A 27524-nucleotide genomic window follows, 5' to 3' on the forward strand; every position below is an offset into this window, starting at 1 on the left:
AGGAAGATGATGGTGTGTGAACTTCTATTTTTTATTGGATTTGAGAAAACATCGCATGCAATTCAGCTCTTTGTCTCTTAGAGTAGATATCTTTCATAGCAAAGGAAGTCAAAACTCCTGAGCACTTAGATATTTTCTCCCTACAACTAAAGAACTATTGAGCAACTTGTGCCTTGTATTATCAATTAGGCTTGCAACCTGGAGTTCTTAAATATCTTTGAACAAAGCATTTAGACTTACTTTGGTCAGGGAAGTGTGCATTTGTCTATCATAAACACATTCATGTCTCTCAAGTACATTATGTCTAACTTGATCATACTAGACTATTGTGTATGCTGTCGCTACAACCCAAAAAAGTCCTAAGGTTGGCTTGTGATGAGTATCTATAATCATAGTACAGGACAAGCGCAATGTGCATATTGGAGTCTTTAAATTTTTACTTATCACAATCACTAACCACCTTCTTTAGAGTTTTCTCACTTGTTGAGTATGACTTCCAATATGATATATGCACTCCAAATTATAATTGCATCTATCTTTAAATCACATTTGGTCTATAAATTTCTAATGATACAAATTGTTCTCTAACTTGAGAATCAACAAATATAAACATACATGCAGGTTGATCAGATGTTTCCATGATGGCAATGCAATGGTCGTCCTATATATATTTAGTAACAATGAACTCAACATTGCAGTCATTCTCTATTACATGTTTTATCATGGCAAATAGTCTTCACCCTAGTCTTTCTATTGTCAATTGGCATGTATTCAAACTCAGGAGAGTGATAGGAATTAATGTAGGTCAAGAGTGGATTTGATGTGCCTAGTCAACCAGTGAGAATATGTCAAAACTTATTCATGGCAGAAATTTTTTCTAGAACTCATTAATGGCTAAAAAAAGTCTGAAACTAAAGGCGGGGATGGTCACACTCAAGAGAGTGTTATGAAGAAAATAGCCAAGGTTTGAAGTGAATATGATGTGTTTAGATCCATCAATGAGTTTTGACAAAATAGATAATTAGAAAGGGTCGAACTAGGGAATATGAGCATGGTCAAACTCGAGAGAATGCTAGGAAGAGATTGGTGTAGGTTAAGAGTGGATTTGATATGCCCAAATCCATGGATTAGTATGTGCCAAAACTCATTCATGGTTAGAATTTTTCTAAAACCCACTAATGACTGAAAAAAATCTACAACCAATGAAGGTGGGCATGGTCACACTCAAGAGAATGCCAAGAAGACAATGGTCAAGGTTTAGGGTGAATTTAGTATGTCTAGGTTTATCAGTGATTTTTGCTCAAAACTCATTCATTAATGGTTAAAAAGAGTCTAGAACCAAAGAGTATGGTAGGTTAGGAGTAGATCCAATATGTCTAAATCCACCAATGAGAATATGCCAAAACTCATTCAAGGCTATAATTTTTTTCCAAAGTTAGTTGATTGCTAGAAATGGTCTAGAATCAAGGAAGATGAGCATGGTCATGATCAAAAGAGTGCCAGAAAGAGAATGACTAAAGTTTAGAGTGAATTTGATGTGTGTAAGTTCATTAATTAATAAGTTTAGTTAAAATTCACTGATGGCTAAAAAAAGTCTAAAAATTGGGAAGACGAGCGACTCAAGAGTGTCAATAAGAGATTGTAGGTTAGAAGTGGATTTGATGTGCTTCGGTCAACCAATGAGTATGTACCAAACATGGTTGGAATTTTTCTTTTTTTAAAAACTCACTAATAGATGAAAAGAGTCTGGAATCGAGGAAGGTGGGTATGATCACACGTAGGACAATGTTAGGAAGAGAATGGTTAAGATTTGGAGTGAATCTAGTGCATCTAGATCCATGAATGAATTTTAATCAAACCTTATTAATGGTTGAAAGGGGTTTGGAACCTAGATAGTGTAAGATCGTGATACGCGTTAGAGGGGGATGAATAGCGCGGTCATTGTATTTTTATTTCGTTCGTTCTATCAAAAGCACTAAGCAGCAAATTAGTAAAATAAGCATAGGGGCACGCAGATTTTTACTTGGTTCCTAACTCCCATGGTTAGTACATTCAAGGTCTATGTACGGAAGATGTCCGTCCACTAATGGTCTCCTTTCCGAACGTTCGTTCAGAGGCAGAGAATCTCGTCTTACAGTCCAATAAAGAATAACAATAAGAATAGAAAATAAGACAGTAAGGAATTAAACCAAACAAGCGTAGATCTGATCCAGAAGTTCTGAGCATTGCGTATTCCTCCTGAAACTTCTCTGGTTGCACGAGTTTGGCCTCGTTCACGTTCAAAATCACCACTAATTGGAGAGAAGCTAGAGCTTGTAGTTGTTGTTTTGGTTGTGCACATTCACCCTCCTTATATAGTCTCTTCTAGTCGTCTGGATTCCCTTTCCAGACGACTCCACGCAGACCGCCGATCCATTATCTTTGCAGTTGACTCGACGCTTTCAGTCAATTGGATTCCTCTTTCCGGTCGACTCCGTGCTGACGTGGAGGATCTGGATGAGCTTCGACTTTCGTAGTGTTTATCCGAACCCGAGTTGTCTGGATTCAACATTCCGATCACCTGGAACATCCGGTCGACTGGATTACGGATAAAGTCACCTGGATCCAATTGACTCAGGTTTGACCTGAGTTGATCTCGGACTTGGTTCAGCTGCCTTTGTTTGCTTCACTTATGTTTTCTTCATCTTGCTTCTATCTCTTGGTTCCTGCAGGACAAGCATACAAACAAACAACCTAAACCTTACCCTGTGGATTTAACTTCGAATCTCTATCGAAATTCTGGGTTAGTCTAACGCCTACTGTTCCTACACTAGGAACGCATCCTTATCCACTCCATTCAGAAGACTTTGCCTTGAACTTCCCTCTTAGCTATGGTCCTTGGCCTCTAGAAATTTACTGTTAGGTCCTGGTCCTCCTGACCGCCTAGACTTTTACCAAGCCTCTGGTTCTCTTGACCCTACTCGCTTGGACTTTGGTTACGCTTCTCGGTCCTACACTGGACTTGCACCTGGTGCACTTGACCTTGCTAAAACTTTTACATGATCATCCAAACTAAGACTTGCCTTTGCTTAGCCTACAACTAGGATTTTCCTTTGCCTAGCCTACAACTAGAACTTTCCCTGCTTAGTTTCACTCATTAGGACTTCCTTGCCCAATCTTCCAGATCAGGACTTCCACTGCCTAGTCTAACCAATTAAGACTTCTTGCTAGTCATTTAGTCTGAATAGACTTCACTCATATCCAAACATCAGATCCTATTTGGATCAATCCTTAGTCAAACTGACCAGACCTAGGTGTATTGTCAAACATCGAAACTCTAGGACAAGATCTAGTATTTTTTGCACCAACAGCTAGGTGGGCATGGTTAAACTCCGGAGAGTACCATGAAGAGATTAGCATAGGTTGAGAGTGGTTCTAATGTACCTTGGTCCTCCAGCAATGCCAAAAATTCATTTAAGGCTATAATTTTTTTCCCAAAACTTATTAATTGCTGAAAAGTCTTTAGAACCAGGGAAGGTGGGCATGAATCAGAAGAGTGTTAAAAAGAGAATGATTAAGATTTAGATTATTCAAAATTCACTAATGGTTGAAAAGGGTCATAGCTAAGGATGTGGGTCAAGAAGAGTGTTAAAAAGAGAATGATTAAGATTTAGATTATTCAAAATTCACTAATGGTTGAAAAGGATCATAGCTAAGGATGTGGACATGGTCAAACTCAGGAGAGTGCTAGAAAGGAATTAGTGTGAGCCAAGAGCGAATATGATGTGCCTAGGTCAACCAATGTGTATGTATCAAAAACTCTTTCATGCTTGAAATTTTTTATAGGACTCATTGATAGTTGGAAAAGGTCTACAACTAGAGAAAGGTGCGCATGGTCACACTCAAGAGAGTGATAGGAAGAGAATGGCTAAGGTGTGAAGTGAATCGGATGTATCTTATGTTTGGCTCATCTACAGAAGGTTAATATGCAGCGGAAATGAAATACACAAGAAAAGAAAACACGACCACAAGACAAATCGATTTTACTTATTCACCATCTCCCAAGGTGACTATGTCCAAGATCTAATCCTGACGACTACTACCACTATTCTTTTCCTTCTCATATACTTTTGGGACGTGGAGAAGCTTTTACCATCTGTTTCTTACAAAAGAACACAAATATAAAGCAAATATACAATTATGAATGAAAGTAACAACTCTACACAAATCTTCGCTTTAAAGGTTTTTTTACTACTTTGGATTACCTCTTGATGATAGAAAATATAACAACACTTCATCTCCAAACCCGCAAGAACCTTCTATAAAAATCTCCTCGAAATATTTCTTTTATAGCCTTCGAGTTGGGATTAATTTCTATCTATCATTCGACTGATCTTACCCATCAATATATTGTTCCACTATAGATTCGAACTTGCTCTGATCTGTTAGCTCAACTACTTCATCCATCTCAACATTAGTCGTCTATTTGTTATCATCAGTAAACTATTGCCTAATTAATCGAACCCCACAGTCGAGTTCTAAACTCCCTATTCGCTCGAACAGTGACATCAATCGGCTGATACATTCTATTAGTCGACTGATTACGATTGATCGAGTTTTTCAATTGATTTTTGAAGTTTTTGTTCACTGCTACAATGTGATTAGTCAACTGATAGAGCCCATCAATGGATTGTACTGTAACAAATTATTGTAGCAGAGTACTCTCCATAATTATTGTTCATAAGTTACTGTAGCAAGCTTTATTTTCGGGATTTAGCATCCATTGGTCGATTGTTACACTCTACCAAAACTAAATACTCATTTTTCCTATTATTTTGTTGGTCTTAACCTACTAGAATTTTTTTTATCCGACATTTGATCAGCCTTGACTTACTGGGACTTCATCATTGCCTAACATCCAGTCAACCTTGACCTATCGGGGCTTTATCATTGTCTAGCATCCAATCAATATTGACCTGTCGGAACTTAATGCCTTATGTCAACTTATGTTGGACTTCCAACCATCAAGTGTCCGATCAATCATAACCTACTTAGACTTTCCTCTTGTCAACTCCCTGTTGGATTTTCGACTGTCAAGTATCTGATCAACCGTGACTCACTTGGACTTTCCGTCTCATCCCAACTCCATGTTGGACTTCCTACCACCAACCAAGATTTTTTATATTTTATCAAGTTCGGTCAATCTTAATCTACTTGACTCAACTAATATAAATATTAAAATCTCACTCGAGTCAACTCGAGTTTCATCAACTTGATCAAAGGTCGATTGCACCAATATGTTAATCCATCAATGAGTTTTGATCATGATTGCTAAAAAGGGTCTAGAACTAGAGACAATGGGCATAGTTAAGACTCAGGAGATTGCTAAGAAGAAATTGGGATAAGTTAAGAGTGGATCTGATGCACCTCGGCTCACCAATGAGTAAATGCTAAAATTCATCCAAGGTTACACATGTTTTTTCCAAAACTCAATTATTATTGAAAAAGGTTTAGAACCAAGAAAGGTGGGTATGATCACGTAGCGTCAAGAAGAAAATAGTTAGCCCCCGGGACATAGCTGAGTTAATTACGACGGAGCAGACTTATAGAAGAGGATTTGAATCTCGACGAAGCCGAGCAATACCCTCTTCCGTCGTGGCCAACTGTAGTTTCTCAATTTACCTCCTCACAGATGGTCGTGGGGCCATTGGGGTGGCGGATAGGGGTGTAATCAAACCGAACTGAGTCAAACAGTAAGAGGCTCGAGTTCGAGCTCGGTTTGTTTTTTCTAAGCTCGAGTTCGGCTCGAGTTCGATTTGAATTTTAATTCTTAAGCTTGAGTTTGGCTCGTAATGAAATTAAATAGTTTATGAACGGCTCAAGTTCGGTTCGAAAATGGCTCGTTTTAAAGTTAAACGAGTTTAGTTCGAGCTCGATTCGAAAATAGCTCGTTTAAAAGTTAAACGAGTTTAGTTCGAGCTTGACTCATTAATATATAATATTTATAATTCATGTAATATATATATATACACGTTCGCGAGTCTCTTAACGAGCACGTTCATGAGCCTTTAAACGAACATGTTCGCAAGCTCACGAACCAAATGCTGTTAAGCTCGAGCTCGGCTCGATAATATTTTCGAGCTCACAATCAAGCTCAAGCTCGGCTCGTTAATGTAATCGAACGAACTCAAATGAATTTTTTTCGAACTGAGATTCAAATAGCTCACGAGCAGCTTGGTTCGTTTACACCCCTAGTGGTGGATTTCATCTTTTTGTAGAAAAAGAAGAGAATAGTTAAAATTTAGAGTGAATTTGATAGGTCTAAATTCATCAGTGAATTTTAATAAAAAATCACTACTGATGGCTAAAAATAGCAAGGAACCAAGAAACATGGGCGCAATCAAACTCAGGAGAGTTTTAGGAAGAGATTGATGTTGGGACAAGATCACTGTGGAGATGGCTACGCTAGAGGGAGTGACTAGTGTATATAGGTGCAAGTAATAAATTTTTACACTACTTTTGCTATAGATCTAGAAAGATAACACAAATTAATGCAGTAGAATAAAAACAACCATACAAACAGGCACATTCCTTTCAACATGCAAGGCTTTTACATGGTTTAGCAGTCTTTGGACTTCTACTCCACAACTTATGATTTGTCAGTGAATCAATCTCGAAAAGTTGGTATCTTTTTTCCTTTCTAGTCAACTACTAGAAGTGAAGAAATCTCTAACAAGATCATGCTCACAGAAAGGATTACAATAAAGCTTTAGACATAAAAGAACAAGCTTCTAATAGGGTTTTGCCAACTCTACTTCGTCGGCCTTAAAACTTCTCCAACGCCCTACTTTTATAGCCTTCGAATTCTCTTGGTGCAATATTATCTATCGTTGATCAATCAACTGTCTATACCATTGGCCATTTATTTGTGCAATTTGATTGTTGTCAAGCTCCAATAATTCTTTTCTACTTTTCATCCTTGGTATTAGTTGATTGGTAACTTACCATTAGTTAATGAATATACCACCAGTTAACTACTCACCCGGCTCACTCAACGGCTCACTCGAACAAAATATTTTGTTCGTTACCTCCTCAACCTCAATTGATTGGATTCCACACCAATCAACTAGTCAAATTCCAAACCGGTCAGCGAGGAACATGACTATGACTAATTATACCCCTACCTCATGTGTACAAGTCACTCAACTTTTACACTTCACACTAGAGTCTTATCATATATAGCTTAACTTTGCCCCTTGGTCATCTCCCATCAAATTATTCAGTCCCCTAGATGCACATGGGCCCTTATCTCCTCTACATGTCATCCATCATGTCTTCACTTAGGTAGTCCAAGTCCATCAATTGTCATCTTTGTTGCTGCTCATCTTATGATAGTGGTTCTCATTTTGCAGTCCCTTACATATTCTATGTTATCCTTCTCTGATCTCTATGGAGTTCCAAGCGATTGAGCATGTCACCTTACTCACACCAAATTACAGGCTCTCCAAGCTTTGTGTGTGTTTCTACAAGTCTCTGGAGACTCAAACATGCATATCATATCACAAGACAAAACTTAATTAAAATCCGTTGCCTAAATATCAAAACATAAGGTCACACTAAACTACTTTGGCACAATTGCACCAACAAATGGTGTAGGTCAAGAGTAGATCTAATGCTCCTAGATCCATAAATGAGTATGTGCCAAAACTATTTAAGTTTAGATTTTTTTTCAAATCTCACTGTTAGCTAGAAAGAATCTAGAACTAGGGATGGCAAGCATTGTCGCACTCAAGAGAGTACTATCAAGAAGACACTGGTCTAGATCTGGAGTGAATCTAATTTGCCTAGTTCCATCATTGATTTTTATCAAAACTCACTAATGATTAAAAATGATAAAATCTATGAATTTGAGAATGGTTAGATTTAGGAGAGTGCTAGGAAGACATTGGTGCTTATGTGCCTAGGATTGACAAGTGAGTATGTGTCAAAACTATTTAAGGTTGATTTTTTTTTTCTAAAACTCTCTGATAGCTAAAATAGGTATGGAACTAGAGATGGTGGGCATGATTATATTCATGAGAGTGTTAGGAAGGCATAACTCCAAATTTAGAGTGAATTGATGTGTCTAGGTCTATCATTGTCTTTTCTCTATAAATGACTAAAGAAGGTCCAAAATTAACAAATTTGAGCATAGTCATACTCAGGAGAGTGCATGAAAAGTTGGTGCAAGTCAAGATTGGATCTAATGTGCATAGGTCCATGAATGAGAATGTGTTAAAATTATTCAAGGTTGAAATTTTTTCAAACCTCACTATTGGTTGAAAAGGGTTTTAAACTGGGATAGAGAGTATATGCCAAAACTATTCAAGGCTAAATGTTTTTTCAACCCTTAATTTTTGTTGAAAAAAGTCTAGGGCATGATTATACTCAAGAAACTATCAGAAAGATGTAAGTAAATGTTTGGAGTGAATTTAATGTGCCTAGGTTTATCATTAACTTTTTGACCAGAACATTGATGATTAAAAATGATCCAAACTCAAGGAATTTAAATGTGGTTAGACTTAGGAGAGTACCATATAGAGAGATTGATGTATGTCAGGGGTGGATCTAATGTGCATAGGTTCACCAGTGAGTATATTCCAAAACTATTTAAGATTGAAATTTTTTTCTAGAACTCACTAATGGCTGAAAAAGATCTTGAACAAGGGATGGTGGATATGGTCACACTTAAGAGAGTGTAAGAAAGGCATAAGTCTAGGTTTAGCGTGAATCTAATATGTTTAGATCCATCATTGACTTTTGGTCAAAATTCAATATTTTCTAAAGGTCTAGAATCAGGGAATTTAAGAATGGTCAAACATAGGTGAGTGTCAAGAAGGAATTGGTGTAGATTAGGAGTGGATCTAATGTGTTTAGGTTCACTAGTGACTGTATGCTAAAACTATTCAAAGTTGAAATTTTAAAAATAAAAATAAACTCATTGATGCTTGAAAAGGATCTTGAACAAGGATGATGGGCATGACCACACTTGGGAGGTTGCTAGGAGACATAAATCCATATCTAGAGTAAATCTAATGTGCAACCTCCTAAGTGTAGGCTTTTTTTTCAAAACTCACTAATGACTAAAAAGGGTAAAGAATAAGAAATTTGAGTATGCTCAAACTCAGGAAAGTGACAAGAAGGGATTGGTGTAGGTCAAGAGTGGGTTTGATTTGCCAAAGTATACTGGTGAATATGTGTCCAAACTATTCAAGGTTAAATTCAAAAAGTCACTAATGTCTTAAAAGAGTCTAGAACTATGAATGATAGGCATGGTCACATTCATGAGAAGTGTTAAGAAAAACATAAGTCTAAATTTGGAATAAAATTGATATATCTGCTGCATTAGTTGGTATCAGAGTCAAGCTGATCTTATGTCATCATGTCATCAAGAAGATAGCGACACATTGACTATACTTTTGATTGTGATATGGAGCAACGATTCCTCAAGGTGGTTGATTGTCGATTTGCAAATGGGGAACGCAATCAAAGGATGATGGGCATCTGGATTGGCCGTCGTATGCGCTTCTCGATTTACTCTGGTGGTCGGTGGGAAACTTCCATGGGACCGGACCAGCCACCCCCAGAGATTGAGTCCATGAGACTGACTGAGATTTATCTTCTTTTTTTTAATTGTCGATTTGACTTGTGGCGGATCGGCTAGCAGAGAGGATGGCAGCATTGTTGGGAACCTTGAATAGAGGAAGTCTGATCCAATGCAAAAATAATCATTGGATAAACTCGAAGGAGGAAGAGAATGTTTTTGATGAAGAAGAAAGAGTTTTTATTTATAAGAAAGATGTGGATGACAAGATCGAAATAATTGGTGATCCAGTTTACGACGATGATGAAAAGTACAAGAAGAAATTTTATCAAAAGTTTACATAGGAACCTTAACCAATGAAAGTTATATCAATAGATCCAGCAACTGTACCAAAAAAAATCAATAGGGTGGTCGTCGTGATATATACAATGCTAATTGTTCTAAGTGGGATAGTAGTATGGAGGCTTGCAATGATCATGGAATTTACTATGTGCCTTTGTACAATACACTTGGTGTTGGTGCAGTAGAATTTATTTTATGCCATGTAGAGGTTCAGATTGCTTATGTAGAGGAAAAGAAGATAGTAGAAGTGTTGAAAACTCTTCATAATTCCTCTAAATTTTTTAAAACAATTGTTAGCATTAGGAAGGTCATCCCTACAAAAAATGACATCTACTACATAACTGGCGAGAGTAAAAAGGCCATGGAGAATTCTTCGTTCCTTGAAAAGCTGAAGAAGAAGGGCTACGAAGTTCTCTTCATGTTGATGCAATTGATGAGTATGTCATCGGTCAGGTGAAGGAATTCGAGGGAAAGAAGGTGCATGCCCTCAGGGATTTAAGCACGTCAAGCTACATGTCGATCAAGAAGATGATGGATAAGAGTAGCATCCACGATGTCGTGCTCATCGACGGAGCAACGAGGATTCTAAAAGTCCAATAGCTACTAGTAGATTTTGTCGAATTGGTGTCATCGGATCTTCCTCCTGGGCTACCACCTGGCACTATTCTGAACTCGAGGATGAGTTCTTTTTAACCTGGGGAGAATGATGCAGGAATAAAAGAAATAGATGATGTGGGAATAATAGAAATAATTTATCATTTTTCTATTTTTGTTGAGTTAGGGTTTTAGGGGTATTTTCATCTTTCACAAGGTTAGGATTTGAGTTTATTTAAATTATTTGTTTAAATTGTTTTTAACAGTTTTTTATTAATACTATTTACGGTCGCGTCATTTTCTTCCCCAAACACGAGTTTGGTTGCCTATTTCATAGTATTCTTCGATAGCATCAACAAGTTGTAGAAGATTGCTTCCAGTATTCATGGGTGAATTAATGGATTCAATAGTTTCTGCTACATTAGAGGGATTAAGAGATGTTTTATATAGAATACAAGCAGAATGTTTGAAATAAAGGAAAGCGTTAGGTGTTTTATGTGATCATAAAGTACCTCTAAAACTTAAAGAAAAGTTTTACAAAATGACGGTTAGACCTGCTATATTATATGGCACTAAATGTTGGGTTATGACTCGAGCACATAAGCAAGATATAAGAGTTGCAGAGATGAGGATATTAAGGTGGATGTATAAATATACGAGAATGAACAGAATAAGAAATGAGAGCATTAGAAAGAAATTTAGAATTGCATCTATTGAGAGAAAATTCTGAGAGATATGTTTATGATGATACGGACATATACTTAAATGATCAATAAATGCTCCAGTTAGACGATATGAAACTATGACAAATACGCACATTAAACGAGAAAGAAAAAGATCAAAAAAGATATGGTTAGCAACAATAAAATAAGATAAAATTTATTTAAGTGTAAATGATAATGTAGTAAGGAATAGAGTCTAATGACATAGAAGAATCTATATAGTCGACCCTATCTAATGGGATAAGGCTTGGTTGTTGGTTGAAAAAACCTAATCTCCCAACCATTATCCTTTATCTTCGTCCCGACAAATTTCCTCCATCATTGTTCGCCTAGAGGTGCACCGACGACGGTTGTCCGTCGTTGTCCCCTTTGTGTCCGCCCAGCAGTGTAAAGAGGCACAACAAGTCGGCAACAGTTTGAGATCAAGGTTGGAACTTTGGATCCATTCATGGTAGCCTCTAGGAATCGGTAGTGTTTCTGATCGAGATTTAGAAGAAAGCGAGACATGTGGAAGCCATGTCGAGCTACGTCAAGAACATCAAGTTATGACTTAGTTTGTTGGGCTTTGATGCGTCAAAGAAGCTAGTCATGAAGGGGTGGAAAACTAGTGCTTCCGGAGGACGAAGTTGACTTTAGTGATTCTTTGCTGGAGGACAACTCCGATCGCAAGAGTGTCAATGCATCCTCGGTGGCGAAGTAAATTTTTTTATTTCGGATTAAAGATATGAATTGTGTGTTATATGTGTGGTCCTAGTTTTTTGACCAATAGTTATTTGATGAAATGAAGGGCGCAATTGGTTGGATGGTCGTCGATTCTGACAAGAAGAATAACTTTCAAGCGGACACTAAGGTGGACGCCGTCAGATTGTCTATGAATGTTAACATGGATGAGGCTCCTTACTTGAGGAAGATTAACCTCAAGGTTTACAAGGAGTACAAGGAGCTCAAGAGGCCTTGAACATCATGTTCAAATGTTTTTCCCTAGGTAAGCAAGCATAGCTTTAATTGTTGCTACCATCACAAATTGATATGTGCTTGTGTTTCTCAATAATTATTGTTACAAATTATTGATTCTCAAATTTTTTGTAGGAGAAGTATCAAGAAAATAAGGTTTTAATGGATGTGAATATGTCATCACTTACGAAGATAAAGATGATGACTTGATGTTAGTTGGAGATGTTCCTTGGGAGTAAATGTTATGCATTAACTTGTATCTTATTGAGAATTATTCCTTCTTCTTGTGAATTAACAGGAATCTCTTTAATTGTTATTTGTAGAATTTTATCTCTTCTTACAAAAGATGAAGGATAATGAAAGGATTTGAAGCAAGAGACCTGTAATCAACAGTAAGAAGTCAATCAGTCGTATAAAAAGATACAAATAGAAACTAATTGTTTTGTCCAAGTTCATAGACGCTGAACAGAGAAAGGAAAGCTTCGAAGTGGATTTTAAATCACATTATTGTTCCTATTCAGACAAAAATCTAAAATATGAAAAGGAAAATTGCAAGTAGAGTCATTAATTTGGATTGGGTATGTCGGGTTGGTCCGCTTCGCCAAATAATTTAAGCTGGTTTGGTTAAAATTTTATTAATCCATTTTAAAACGGATCCAGGCGGGTTGACCTGTCTAGGTCCGTGACCTACGTGGGTTGATTCGTGGTGGGCTCGAGTTGGCCCACGAGTTGAGAATTTTTTCTTTCAAAATTTAAAATTAAAATAGAAAACTTAATGGACAAATGGATTTGACTCCGCCTAAATTGCAACCCAAACTTAATATTTTCAATCTTTTATATATATATATATATGTTGGCCCGCCTAACTCGTAACTAGCCTTGGGTTGAATTGGGTTGGAAATTTCTTAACCCACTAAGATGGTGGGTTAGCCCGCCTCACCATATGATTGGTTTGTGACGGGTCAACCCATCCAATCATAGGTTGGCCCGTTTGACAACACTAATTGCAAGACAATATGTTAAACGATGTTCAAGAATGCATTTAACCAAGAATAACATGCATGATGTATATAAGATGTGACAATCTTTTTTGATAGAACAGAACTATGTTATATGTTCTTTTGTAATTTGTCAAATTTGAAATGTGTAGTTGAAGATTTATTTCTTTCTATTGTTATGTGAAAGAAAAGGAAACAATCAACTTAAGACCTATTATAATTTGACTGCTGTAAATTGATATTTGATATGTTATAAAATAATCTTGTTCTTCTATTTGAGAAATATTTTATCTTAATCTATGATGATATTGAATTCTTGTTGAGATTTTATCAAATTGGTACTTTTGTAAAATAATCTTAGTTTTGACATATTAAGAAACTCATTTGTAGTGTCGGTTAGTGAATATCATCGTTGCTACTCTCAATATGGTGTATTGCAATGATGATTAAGGGCGTGGATATATATTAAGGAGTACTAGACGAGTATATTAAGGAGTACTCTCAATATGGTCTTAGTTTGAAGTCATTTCAAGTTCTATAAGTATCAACCACTTTTGGACGAAATCGGCTAATGTACCTTCACCATTCAAAAAATCAAAAATTTTATATTTTTTCAAAGAAAGAAATCTAAGGATCTCATTTGTGGTGTCATTTAATGTGTATAATCATCGTAACATTTATAATTAGTTTTCGACATCATTTCTTATGCCCAAATATAGTTGAAAAAAATTGATGCTCTCAATATGGTATATTGCATTAATATTTGAGGGCATGGATACATTTAGGAGCACTAGCCGAGGACATGATCATTTTTCCATGTCACTCTGAGTTCTTTAAGTCCATTAGTCACTTTTGGTCAAAATCGATTGATGAACTTTAGTCATTAAAAAAATGACAAATTTATATGTTCAAAAAGGGGGAGTCCAAGGATCTCATTTATGGTGTCAGTCAGTAAGTATTATTTATAATGAGTTTTTGACATCATTTCTTTTGCTCGAATCAAGTTGAAAAATCGTTGCTTTTAATACGGTGTATCACATTGATGTTTAAGAACATTGATACATTCAGGAGAACTAGCTAAACATATAAGTTCTTGCTTTATACCATTTTAAGTTCTCTAAGTCCATCAGTCAGTTTTGGTCGAAATCAATTGATGGACCTTTCATTTTAAAAATCAAAATTTTCATATGTTCAAAAAGGGGATAGTCCAAGGATCTCATTTGTGGTGTCGATAAGTGATTATCATCATCATATCATTTATAATAAGCTTCCAACATTATTTCTTATGTCTGAATCAAGTTGAAAAATTATTGCGCTCAATATGGTATATTGCATTGATGTTTGAGGACATTGATACATTCAAGAGCACTAGTCAAGCATATAGGTTCTTGTTCTATGTCATTCTGAGTTCTCTAGGTTCATTAGTCACTTTTGGTTGAAATCGACTGATAAACCTTAGTCATTCAAAAAATAAAAACAAAAATAGATGTTCAGAAAGGGGAAAGTCCAAGGATCTCATTTGTGGTGTCGATCAGTGATTATCATCATTATATCATTTATAGTGAGCTTCCAATATTATTTTTGATGCCCGAATCGAGTTGAAAAAATTATTGTGCTTAATACGGTATATTACATTGATGTTTGAGAGCATTGATACATTCAGGAGCATTAGCCAAATGCATAGGATCAACTGATGAACTTTAGCCATTCAAAAAATCAAAAAATGTATATGTTCAGAAGGGGAGAATCCAAGGATCTAATTTATGATGTTGGTCGATGAGTTTTATCGTCGTATCATTTATAATGAACTTTCGACATTATTTCTAATGCTTGAATTGAATTGAAAAAATCATTGCTCTCAATACGGTATATCGCATTGATATTTAAAGGCATGGATGCATTCAAGAGCACTATCCAAGCACATAGTACTTAGTTTTATATCATTTCAAGTTCTCTAGGTTCATCAATCACTTTTGAACGAAACCAACTGATTACACACAAGTGTTTCACGAGCATATCAATCAATGGCCATAATATACCAATCGATTGGTGTTACTATACACAGTCACAAAAGGTTTTTGAATCGATCACTACAATATATCAATCAATTGGTGTTATTGTACACGACCACATAGCAATTCGGAATCGATTGTTACAGTATATCAATTGATTGGGGAAAGTGTTCATGGCCACATGTGTATCATGAACAACTCAATCGATCACTACAATATACCAATCGATTAGAATACTGTTAATGGGAACAAAACCATTGTGAATTGATTGCATGGTTTGATTGGATTCTACCAATCGATTGGAGCTTATTATAAATGATACGATGATGATATTCACTTACTGACACCACAATTGAGGTCCTTAGACTCCCCTCTTCTAAACATATAAAAATTTTAATTTTTTGAATGATTAAGGTCCATTAGTCGATTTTGACCAAAAACGATTAATGGATCTAGAGAAATAGAGAACAAGGGCATATGTACTTGGCTAGTGCTTTTGAATGTATCTATGCTCTCAAACATCAATGTGATACACCTATTGAACATAACAATTTTTTCAACTCAATTCGGGGATGAGAAATGATGTTGCAAATTCATTATAAATGATATGACGATGATACTCACTGACCGATATTACAAATGAATTTTTTGGACTCCCCCCTTCTGAATATATAAATTTTTTAATTTTTTAAATGGCTAAGATCCATCAGTCGATTTCGACCAAAAGTGGTTGATAAACCTAGAGAACTCAAAATGACATAGAACAAAGACTTATGTACTTAGCTAGTGCTCCTGAATGTATCTATATCCTCAAACATCAATGTCATATATCGTATTATGAGTAATGATTTTTTTAACTCGATTCAGGCATGAGAAATGATATTGGAAACTCATAATAAATAACACAACGATAATAATCATTGATTGACATCACAAATGAAATCCTTAGACTCTCTCCTTTCTGAACATATAAAAATTTTGATTTATGAATGGCTAAGATTTATCAGCCAATTTCGATCAAAAGTGGTTCATAAATCTAGAGATCTCAGAATGACATGGAACTAGGACTTATGTGTTTGTCTAGTGCTACTAAATATATTCATGCCCTCAAATATCAATTTGATATACCATATTGAGAGTAATGATTTTTTCAACTCGATTTGAGTAGATATAACATCAATTCTTAGTAGGTTCATGAAAATCTCCAAATTTAAATATAGATATAACAAAATTGCTCAACCTATATCATTTTCCATATGTTGTGAAACTATTGATTAAGTTGCTACAATTAAACATAATCTAACAAATCCCCATAATTAAGATGATGTAATTTGTCTGTACTTAAACTCACCATACATCCATATATTAAAATAATAAAAGAGATCTGATAGTTTCTTTTTCTTTCACATAATAATAGAAAAAAATGAATCTACATCGACATATTTTAAATTTGACAAGTTAAAGAACATATAATATAATTTTATTCTATTAAAAAATTGGTACATCTTATATACAACATGCATGACATTCTTGGTTAAATACATGCTTGAACATCATTTACATCTTATCTTACAATTTTTCTTTTCATATTTCTAACTTCTTGTCTGAATAAAAACGGTAAAGTGATCCAAAATCAATTTCCAAGTTTTCTTTTCTTTGTTCAACGTTTATAAACTTAGATAAAATAATTAGTTTAATGAAATAAAAACTCAAGTTTTATTTGTATTTTTTTATACGGTTGATTGACTTCTTATTGTCTTGATTTCAAATATCTTGTTTCAAAACCTTTCATCTACCTAAATTATTTGACGGGACAGATCAATCAATCCAATCCATCTAAATTACTTGACGGACCTGGCCAAACCCGGCGGGCCTCACCCAACGGCTATAGGCACAGAGGAGAGGAGATGGGGAAGAACGAGTTCTTGACGCCTAAGGCGATCGCGAACAGGATCAAGGCGAAGGGGCTGCAGAAACTCCGATGGCACTGCCAGATGTGCCAGAAGCAGTGCCGGGACGAGAACGGCTTCAAGTGCCACTGCCTCAGCGAGAGCCACCAGCGCCAGATGCAGGTCTTCGGCCAGAACCCCACCCGCATCGTCCATGGATACTCCGACGAATTCGAGGGCGCTTTTCTCGACCTCGTCCGCCGCTCCCACCGCTTCTCCCGCGTCGCTGCCACCGTCCGTCGTCTACAACGAGTACATTGCCGACCGCCACCACGTTCACATGAACTCCACCCGCTGGGCCACCCTTACCGAATTCGTCGAGCACCTTGGCCGCGCCGGCCACTGCAAGGTCGAGGACACCCCCAAGGGATGGTTCATCACTTACATTGACCGTGACTCCGAGACGATCTTTAAGGACCGCCTCAACTACTCATAAGGATCGTAAATGGAGCTTATCGAGGATCAAATGCAAGGTTATTATCAGTGGACATGGATAAATACTGTGCAAAGGTTCAAATTGAGAATTCTTAAGGCTATTGATTATGAAGATATCTGCAAGATAATACAGTGAAGGAATCAGCATTTTCCAACTGTTCAGTGCAGGCATGTATTTTCTTCACTAATGTTCCTTATCTTGTTTGCACATTTACTTTCTCTCCGAGGGTATGTTTATGATATGCATAAAGTTCATGCCTTATGTTAAGTTGTCCCATTGTGAATGTTCAACATTAAAAAAATTTAAGTTGTTTTTCCTTAATAAATGTATATATATTCATGCAGTATAACATTTATTTGTAAATTGTCCTCTGGTTTATCCTTTGTGGTTATGTTGATTTTCTGATATTAAGAAAAACAAACATCATTATTCCATATATCCTCAAATGGATTTGCATCACTTCTAGTGGCATATGAACTTATATTTATCCCTAATATTCCTGAAGTCCCAAGTGATTGTTTTCCCCCATAGGCATAGTCTACCATATATGGTTAAGGAAGACATCTTATTCAGAAAATAGATGATTACCTGGACTATTAGGATCAGACATTAATCACAGTTAAGTATGTCACCAGCCACATCTATATATATGGAAACAATCCTTGGGTTAAGGCTATCAAACTAGCTCACCTACCAAGAATGTTTAAGGGGATCCAGGGTATGACTATAAATCAGCTAAAATGAAACCTACCTAATTGTATTGGAAATATTATGCACCTATGGACAACTATGCTCTAGCAGTTTCAACAATCATCAAGACCATATTAGTTTACCGAGATGGACTTGAAATAATGAAGATTGCATCTAAAAAGTCTAGTGAAGCTTAAATATCAAGGATTAAGAATATGTAGTGAGAGAACACATTAAATTTTGACTTCAGAGCTTGATAATGTTCAACTTCTGATTGAACAAAGTTAGAGCTTGAAATAAGTATTTAGACTTGTTGATACAAAATTTGTTAATGGTTCATTTTCAAACATAACATATGATAATTACAATCTCAAATTCAGGTTCGTAGAAAAGCTTTGGCTCCTATGTGACTTTCTAACATTATCTGACTAGCAAACTCAAATATTGAAAGTATTTTTGCTTTTTGCAAGGCTGTTATTCGCTTCCAGAATTCTTGATAATGGAAGACTCTGCTATATGTAAATAAAATTTCAGCATGACAGATAACCAAGTTACTGATCAAAAAACCTGAAATAAACTTTTAGACAAACTTATTTGTATATTAATAAACTGGTCATTTACCCACGTTGAATCTTAATAAGCCAAGCCAACTACTTTCAAACTTATTTATTTACATAAATGAATAAATGTTTATAAACTCTTCAACATCAGAGTATCTTGTCATTCATTCTTAGCTTGATTCAGTCGACCATATCATGATTATCAACTTGTCGTTGGTCCAACTATTTGGGGTTGGCTACATAATCTTATGCCTCCATTTAGTGTTTTACAAAGTTACATCTATAATATTTAGTCGGTCATTAACATATATATAGCAAACCTAAAAAACTCTAGGGATCCTGAGTCCACACTACTTAAATGTGAAAATTTTGAGCTAAAAAGGTGTAAAGAAGGTGAAAGATTTTGGTGGGAAAAAAGAGAGCAAAAAGGAAGATTGGGAAAGAGGTAAAGTAAAGAAAAAAAAGAGCTGGCTCTTATAGACTGGGAGGTGATAAAGGAGGAACTAGATCAGGGAAAGTAAAGGCTTTGTTTTGTTTATTTTATTTCACATTCTCACACAAGTGATCTTTTTAGTGTTAGTTCAGTCATCTTTTGACATCCTACTCGATGAATAGTTTTATGCGGCAACTTCATATATTTGTCTATATGTGAGATATATCTCCAATCAAAACTTTGCATTACATGTTACAAGATTATATCCTGTTATTGTGTGCTGAGTTGAGTAGACTTTCTAATTATACAAATTGTTGCTGCAGATTACTACTTAAAAAGAGCGGCTCACCCGAAAAATTGTGGCGCCTTCTCGAAAAGGTAACTGGATCAAGGGGTTAGAAATTATTTTCCCCTAAAAGATGGCAGTTCTTATGGTTCGCCAAGCCTAGAGAGGCCGGTCATGCTGCACCTACAAAATTTCAGGTGGTTGCGAATAATTCAGATGCAGATGGCAAATCGACAGGATAAATTTGGTAGTCATTCAGGATCAAGGCATAGAGGAGGATGGGGAAGAACGAGTCCTCAACCCCGAAGGCTATCGCGAACAGAATCAAAATGAAGGGGCTGGAGAAACTCAGAAGGAACTACCAGATGTGTTGGCACAAGAACAGCTCAAGTGACACTGCCTCAGTAAGAGCCACCAGTGTGCCTGATGCATTAACCCGCAGTTATCTGCAGCAATAATCCGTATAATTAGATGTATGCCTTAAACAAAATAAGAATTGTTCCATTGTGATTACAAGAGTAGTAATGGTTGACATACTTAAACAGGGGTCGTATGGAAAGATGTATAAATACATAAAATGTTTAATTTTTGACTGAAATTCATGTATAACTTGACATGTGCTTAAAACTACTATGAGAAAACTAGAGATTAAAAAAATAGCCTACATCTAAACTCTAAAGAATTATCCAGACATGTTTCATGAATGCTAATATTGGTGGTTCGGTTAAGGGACAGAAATTTGAAACTATCAGAGGAACAATTTTAATAGTAAGCATCCAGGGATCTTCATAGCACTGCAGTTCGATTCTCTTCATAGCACTGCAGTTCGATTCTCTATTGGGACATGCGTCGACGTTGAATTGGTTGGAAAACTCAGATTGTGCGGGTAAAATTCCAAGGGGAAAAGATATTCATAAAGGAAAGTTACCTTCAGTTTATGAATGCACCACAGAAATGATAAAAGATAATTCATATTATAGCTTACTCAACCACTGTTTATGAATACACCTGCTGACAATTATGAAACTATTGAATGATCTTGCTCTGAAGGTATCATGTGCAAAGAACAGCTTTGTGCACTGATTCACAGTCCCCTACTTGTGTTTGTAGTTCAACACCAATAATAAGTTGATTGACTTCATGGGAGAAACATATTCTAGGACACATCACTAGTGATCTGAGCTATTACCCTCCATTAGGTGCAGATCTTATTGGTTCTCAGTGCACTTAATGAACAAGATTAATAGCATCTCTTTACCCAAAAACAACCACAGTTTGTGTATGTTTCTTCTTGATACAATAGTTTTATCACCAAAATAGATACAGAGGTAACTCACTTAGAGGATCAATAAAAGGATCAGAATCTCAGATTGGATGAATATCTTAGAGGTCAATTTCTAAATATGTACAAGTTATGCTCTGGATTTACTCGATAAATAAATTAAGAGAACATCATCTATCTATAAGACTAATCGAGTGAAGCTCAAATACCTAAATTTAAACAAAAATAAAAAATTAGACACAGAGGTAGCCTTTTAGCAGCCATTGAAGCAAGCAACTCTGACTTTGTAGATGTTAAATTTGAGGATCACTAGTTAGGGCTTGGCTATCTCCCAAGAAAAATTCCCTCTATCTACATATCTTAGCTTATCACCATTACATTTGCAACCTTATGTTTTGTATGTTTACAATTACCGTCGTTCACACTATTTTTAAGTTGGTTTAAAAATATTATAAAAAACATATTCGATGCTAATTGATCATTGGAGCTAACATATAAAATGATGATCTTGTTGAATTTAAATTTTTATATTTCAAAGAGAAAATCAATTTGAAAATACATTTAAACTAGATCTATCATACTCCTTTTAAGTTGGTTCAAAAATACTATGAAGGTCCAATTTGTTATAAATGCATTCAGTTCTAAAACCTCTAAGACATAGTTAACAAATTTGCTAATTGATCATTGGAGTAACAAAGGAAGTGATGATCCCCTTGAATTCAAATTTCTATATTACAAAGAGAATCAATTTTTGTTTATTGTCTTTTTGTGAAATATTAGGTCAAAAGGGATGTTTATGTCAATTTCTTTGTCCTAATCTAGTTTAATTCATTCATTTGGAGCATTCACCAACTCATTCATGGAATGTTTGAGCCCAATATACTCACACTCGGGCAAAGTCAAAGTCGTATTCTCTGTCTCTACACTAGATCTCATCGCTACAATTTGAATCTTCCAATTTTAAGATATCAAATCACTTTCGAAAATAATCTATATAAAAAATTGGAACAATCATTTATAGGAGAACTTGACTAATATCTATTTGTGTGCGTCAAAATGTATATAGCCTTGGTCATAATATTGTAGAATTCATGTAGCCACAATTGTTTATAGCCTTGGTCGGGGTATCATGGAGATTTCTTAATGTATTACAAAATTCATATAACTGCTTCCTAATGATCACTACTAACATGTAGTCTCAAAAAAATTGACTAACCTATGTACGCAAATGAGACATATAGTGTAGCAATTGTAAGGTAATTCATTTTCAAACTAATCTACAATACTTTCCTTGATCAAATAATAGCTCCCCCATCCTAGCATAAGTTTGACAAAGTTTTATTGGAAAAAAACTATCATACTATCCTCAAACTTAAGATCCATTTATTGAAACTCCATCTAATCATCATTAGGAGATTGTTTGAAGGATTTTGCAATACATTAAGAATGTTATAGGAAAATGTATCCTTAAAATTTTGTCATGTTTAGGCTATATGATATATAGATTTAAAATAGGCAACTTATCCCATGAGGTGATAGATTACATCAAATAATTGTGTAATTTTAGGAGGCAATATGATACCTTAGAAGAGTTAGAAGCAAACTATATTGATCAAGTGGAGTCAACAAAGTTCAAGTTGCTATGCACATTAAATCGATTATTTCATAAGAGGACAACTTATTCTACCATCAATCGATTCATTTGTTAATTTTAGTGGATATTTAGTAGACTTGTTATTCAAGCTTTTGAGAGGCCATAGATTTAAATATATTTATAACAAGTTGAAATTTTATAATATTTTAGAACCAACTTTAGAAAGAGCTTTGAGAACCTGATTATAGAGAAGGAGTTGCTTTAAAATATACTAATCATAGGGAATATATAGGTTGATATGACTATCTAAAATAAAAAATGAATATTCATTCCCTAACTACTTTTGGGGTAAGGAAATTAGTGCAACATGTTATGTGCAAAATAGAGTTTATTTGCATAGGATCCTAGAAAAAAACTTCTTATAAACTTTGATTTAGAAAGAGACCCTCAATTAAACATCTTAGAATTTTGGATTATAAGGTATATATCTCGAGAACTAAAGATCATCTAGAAAAATTTTCAATGAAGGCGAATGAAGAAATTATAGTTGGATATTCCTCATCAAAAGGGCAATTGTGTTTACAATAAGAATTTCCACAAGGTTGAAGAATCTTCTAATATCATATTTGATGAGTCTACTAGTGTATACCTAAATATTCTCCCATTAGTAAAGACATCAATGAAGATTTGAGTAAAAAAAAATCCAATGGTATTGAAAAATCAACTATGAAAAGCATTGAACTAAAGAATTATATGAAAAAGAATAACAGAATTTTGTGTAAATAAAGTAGCTCAACCATTTAGAGCTAGCTCAAATCATCTAGTGAAACAAGTTATGGAAGATATATTCCAAGTAGTCAAGACTATATATCACTTTAACAATCTAGGGAACCATTTTGCCTTGATATCCTAAATTTAGATGAAACATTGTTCGATTCAAATTGAGTATTAGCTATGCAAGATGAAATTGGTACAACTCGATAGGAGTTAACTATGCGACTTTGTTTCCAGACCCTAAGATAGTTTCATTATTGATACACTATAAGTCTTTAAGAACATGGTAGATGATAAATAAACCATTGCTAGAAACAATGTTAGATCAGTGACTCGAGATCTCAGTCAAATTGAAAGATTAGACTATAATGAGATTTATACTCTCCTAGCTCATTTAAAATATATTCAAATGCTTTTAGCATTTACAGCTTACAAAGGATTTAAATTTTATCAACAAGAAGTAAAATTAACATCAGTATGTAGAACAATCACCCTAGTATGAACATCTATATTGAAACCTTTATATAGTTTGAAATAAGCACCACAGATTTGGTATGATAGGTTAGTCACCTTCCTTATATCAAAAGGCTTTGAGAGAGAACAAGTAAATTATACCTTGTTTATAAAGTCTTATGAAAATTGTATCTTAATTGCTCAAGATATGTTGATGATATAAGTTTTAGATCAACTAAAAAAGACTTAATGCATTTATTGCTCTTATGGAAAATGAGTTTGAGATGAGTCTAATCTGAAAATAAATTTCTTTTTGGTGTTTCAATCAAACAAACTGTGGAAGACATTTATATTCATCAAATCAAATACACTAAGGAACCTATTTAGAGATTTAGGATGGAAAGTGACAAGTATTTTTAAACTTCAATGGCTACAAACATTAGAATGGATAGTGACCCGAAAGATAAACAAGTTGATTTTAAATATTTTAGGAATATAATTGATAGCTTATTTTATTTAATTGCTAGTAGAACAAACATCTTATCTATGATTGACTTATGTGCAAGGTGTGAATCTTGTGCTAAAAAATATTATTTAGTTATTGTTAAGTGGATGTTGAGTATCTCAAGGTACTTTAGTATCCAAAGACCAATGTACTACATTTGTGTAGACTAATCTGATTTTGATTGCACGGGTAACAAACTAAATAGAAAAAAAATACAAGTGAAGGATGCCAATTTATCTAATCTTATTGATAATTGGAGTAGCTAAAAGTAACATTATGTTGCACTATCTTCTATCGAAGTCAATATGCAGCCATGAATGAATGTGTGACACAATTAGTTTGGATAATATGGACACCATAAATTTAAGTAAAAATCAAGTGCTTCATTTTAAGACAAAACATATAGGAGAGAAACACCACTTCATTAAGTATCATACGAGAAGGGGTAACATAGTATTTAATATGTTGAATCCAAGTCAATCTTGTTGACATATTCACTAAGCCCTTTTCTAAAGCCAAGTTTAGTTCATTTAAAGGAGAGCTTAGTATGTGTAATATTATAGATTAGGTTATTAGACTTATCATGATATTAGGCTTGTATGCTCATAAAGATAGGACTATACCTAATTTTCATCTCATAAGGAATGTAAGAGAACTTGAACTTGATTTTTGTTTAGAGGAACATAAAAAATTCAAGATATTAGGATAGTGGATTTTGTTTAAGATGTTTGTTATAATATATTTAATTGAGCCAAATGTCATCAAAATAAAGGAATTATAAAAATAACTAATCGTGGGAAAGACTTATGTACAAGTCATGTGAATTAATGATAATGTTTGGAAATTTCCTTATAATATAAATTAAAAATATTTTTGAAGTTGCTAAGAATGCAAATTTGATGTCGAACCATTGGATGATATAAAGTTTGATTGACCTATTAAATTTTTCAATGCACATTTGTACCAAATTTTAAATTTTGATTAAAATTTTAGTTGATACATAACTTAGTCGACAACAATAACTAGCAATTTAGTTATTTCAACTGCATATAGCAAGCTTTTCTATAATTAGTATTTGAACATTATTAGCTGAGATTGATATCTCGAGAGATAACAAGTATCAATTTTTTTACCCTATATTGTAATTCAATGTGCAAGGGCCTTTATTTTATTTTTGTTAATTCAAATATTCATCTCTTGCAATTTAACTAATCTTAGAGATAGACAGCCCAACCCCACAGACCAACCATCCACTATAAAAATTATGGATTTAGCAATGAAATTTAGAAATGAAACAAATTTGTTGCTAATTAGCAAAGAATTTAAAATTCATCGCTAAATTTAGGGTAAATGTTGGAATTCATTATAATCAAAGTAATTTCAACGATGAATTATGAATTTGTCGTTGATTTTGTCGCTGATTTAGGGATTAAATCATAATCCTAGATCTCTATTTCTCTCCTGCACGCTAAGACACATTGCACACAAACACACGATCGACAAACACGAGCTCTGGTTCTCTCCAACATGCGAAAGGTCACGATCGTATAAGGTGCATCTCCTCGCTCTCACCTATCCTTTCCCCTCCCCTCTTCGGCCAGATTTAGGCACTACGAGGTGCGACTGCCACCGTTGTCGCTGCAGGCTAGCCGCAAGACTGACCACCACATAATGAAATTTTTTTCAGTATGATAAAGTTTGAGAATATCTTTATAGATTTGGATTTAGTCCGAATTACTATAATTAAATATGTTATGGTGAATCGTTCATATCCGATGAGGAGTATGGATGAAACATACAAATCTCAATCAGTGGAGATCAGAGTTATTATGATCAACTAAATCTATATCAGAAGATAGTAATTGATGTAGCGGGTTAGAATTTTATTCCTGAATCGAGCACTACAAGTTTTAGTTTTCCTCCAACATTTGAACAAATATTTACTAATTATGCATCACCATTGGAGGAGGTAGAAGTAGCAAGTGTTAATGAAAATGCAAATAATGAACCATATCTTCAATTTCAGGATGTATTGAGTGTTGCAGATGAACCTGTGTGGGTTGTTGTGACAATCATATTAAATTATCTTTAATCATAAAACTGTTAAATGTTAAGGTAGATTATAATGTGTCTAAAGATTATTTTAATAATTTTATTCAAGTTATTGGAGAGATATTATTGCATTATCACATAATGCCCAATGATTCATATAGTATGAAAAAACATGTGAAAGAATTAGATCTTTTGGTGGAAAGTATTGATATTTGTAGAGATGATTATATGTTATATTGGGGAGATTATGCAAATTTAGAAGTTTATAAATTTTGTAATCGTACAAGAGTACTAGGAGGTCGGGTCATAATCAACGGCGTAAATCATATAGACAAATATTTTATTTACCTTTAACTCCTAGGTTACAAGGGTTTTATACTTCAAAGGTTACTGTTGAACACATGACTTGATATGTAAGTCATAAAATAGAAGAGGGGCTAATATATCATTTATCAAATGTAAAGGCATGAAAATATTTTGATAGAACATATCCTGAGTTTGCAAAAGTCACTCAAAATATTAGGTTAGATCTCTGTGCTAATGGATTTACTCTATTTAACAAATTAGGAAGATTTTATTCTTGTTGGTCAGTTATCTTAACTCTGTATAATATTTCACCTAGTATGTGCATAAAAATATCATATATGTTTTTTTACATTGGTTGTGTCTGACTCATAAAATTCAAAGAAGTTAATAGATGTTTACATACAACCACTTATTGCGAAGCTGAAATAATTATTGGATGAAAGTTTTCCTACATATAATGTTCATACTAATCAGATATTTGTAATGAAAGTTGCTCTTCTTTGGATCGTAAATGACTTTTCGATTTATGGTGTGTTATCGGGAGGGAGTATCATTGGAAACTTAGGTTATCCAATATGTATGGAGAGATGAAAGTCAATCAAATTGAAACATGAGAAAAAACTAAGTTATTTTGATTGTCATAAATAATTTTTACCACCAAATCATAAATTCAAAAGAAATAAATAAGAATTCACTAAGAATAAAATTTAAAGAATACCTCTACCATTGAGATTAACAAGTGAACAAATTTAGTATAGAGTGCTTAACTTTTCATTTGTTATTGAATACATGATACAACATATAAATATGAAAGCACACATAAATGAACTAAACAAAGTATATTTGAAGATTTACTATATTGGAAGAGTTATTTGATCCATCATAATTTCAATGTAATGCATATTAAGAAGAATATTTTTGATAATATGATAAATACAGTTATGGATATCATTGAAAAAATAAAAAAAAAAAGATATGTGACTTCTTTATAAATGATCCATTCTTGATGTCGATAAAAGT

At 34.4% G+C, this 27524-nt stretch overlaps 1 protein-coding gene and 1 pseudogene across 1 annotated transcript; both read left to right on the plus strand.

Moving 5' to 3' along the window:
• The first annotated feature begins 10019 nt into the window (after positions 1 to 10019).
• LOC141836079 (auxin-induced protein 22D-like) lies at positions 10020 to 12413 on the plus strand (annotated as a pseudogene).
• Positions 12414 to 17091: 4678 nt separating this feature from the next.
• On the plus strand, positions 17092 to 17569 carry LOC141836081 (KIN17-like protein). Its single transcript, XM_074723491.1, is given in 2 exon segments — positions 17092 to 17367; positions 17369 to 17569. Coding segments are annotated over 2 exon segments (477 nt in total).
• The last annotated feature ends 9955 nt before the right edge of the window (positions 17570 to 27524 follow it).

The sequence above is a fragment of the Curcuma longa genome, chromosome 10 (genome assembly GCF_044706935.1).
Source record: "Curcuma longa cultivar G26 ecotype Majalengka, Jawa Barat chromosome 10, ITB_CL_G26_1.1, whole genome shotgun sequence".
Classification (NCBI taxonomy): domain Eukaryota; kingdom Viridiplantae; phylum Streptophyta; class Magnoliopsida; order Zingiberales; family Zingiberaceae; genus Curcuma; species Curcuma longa.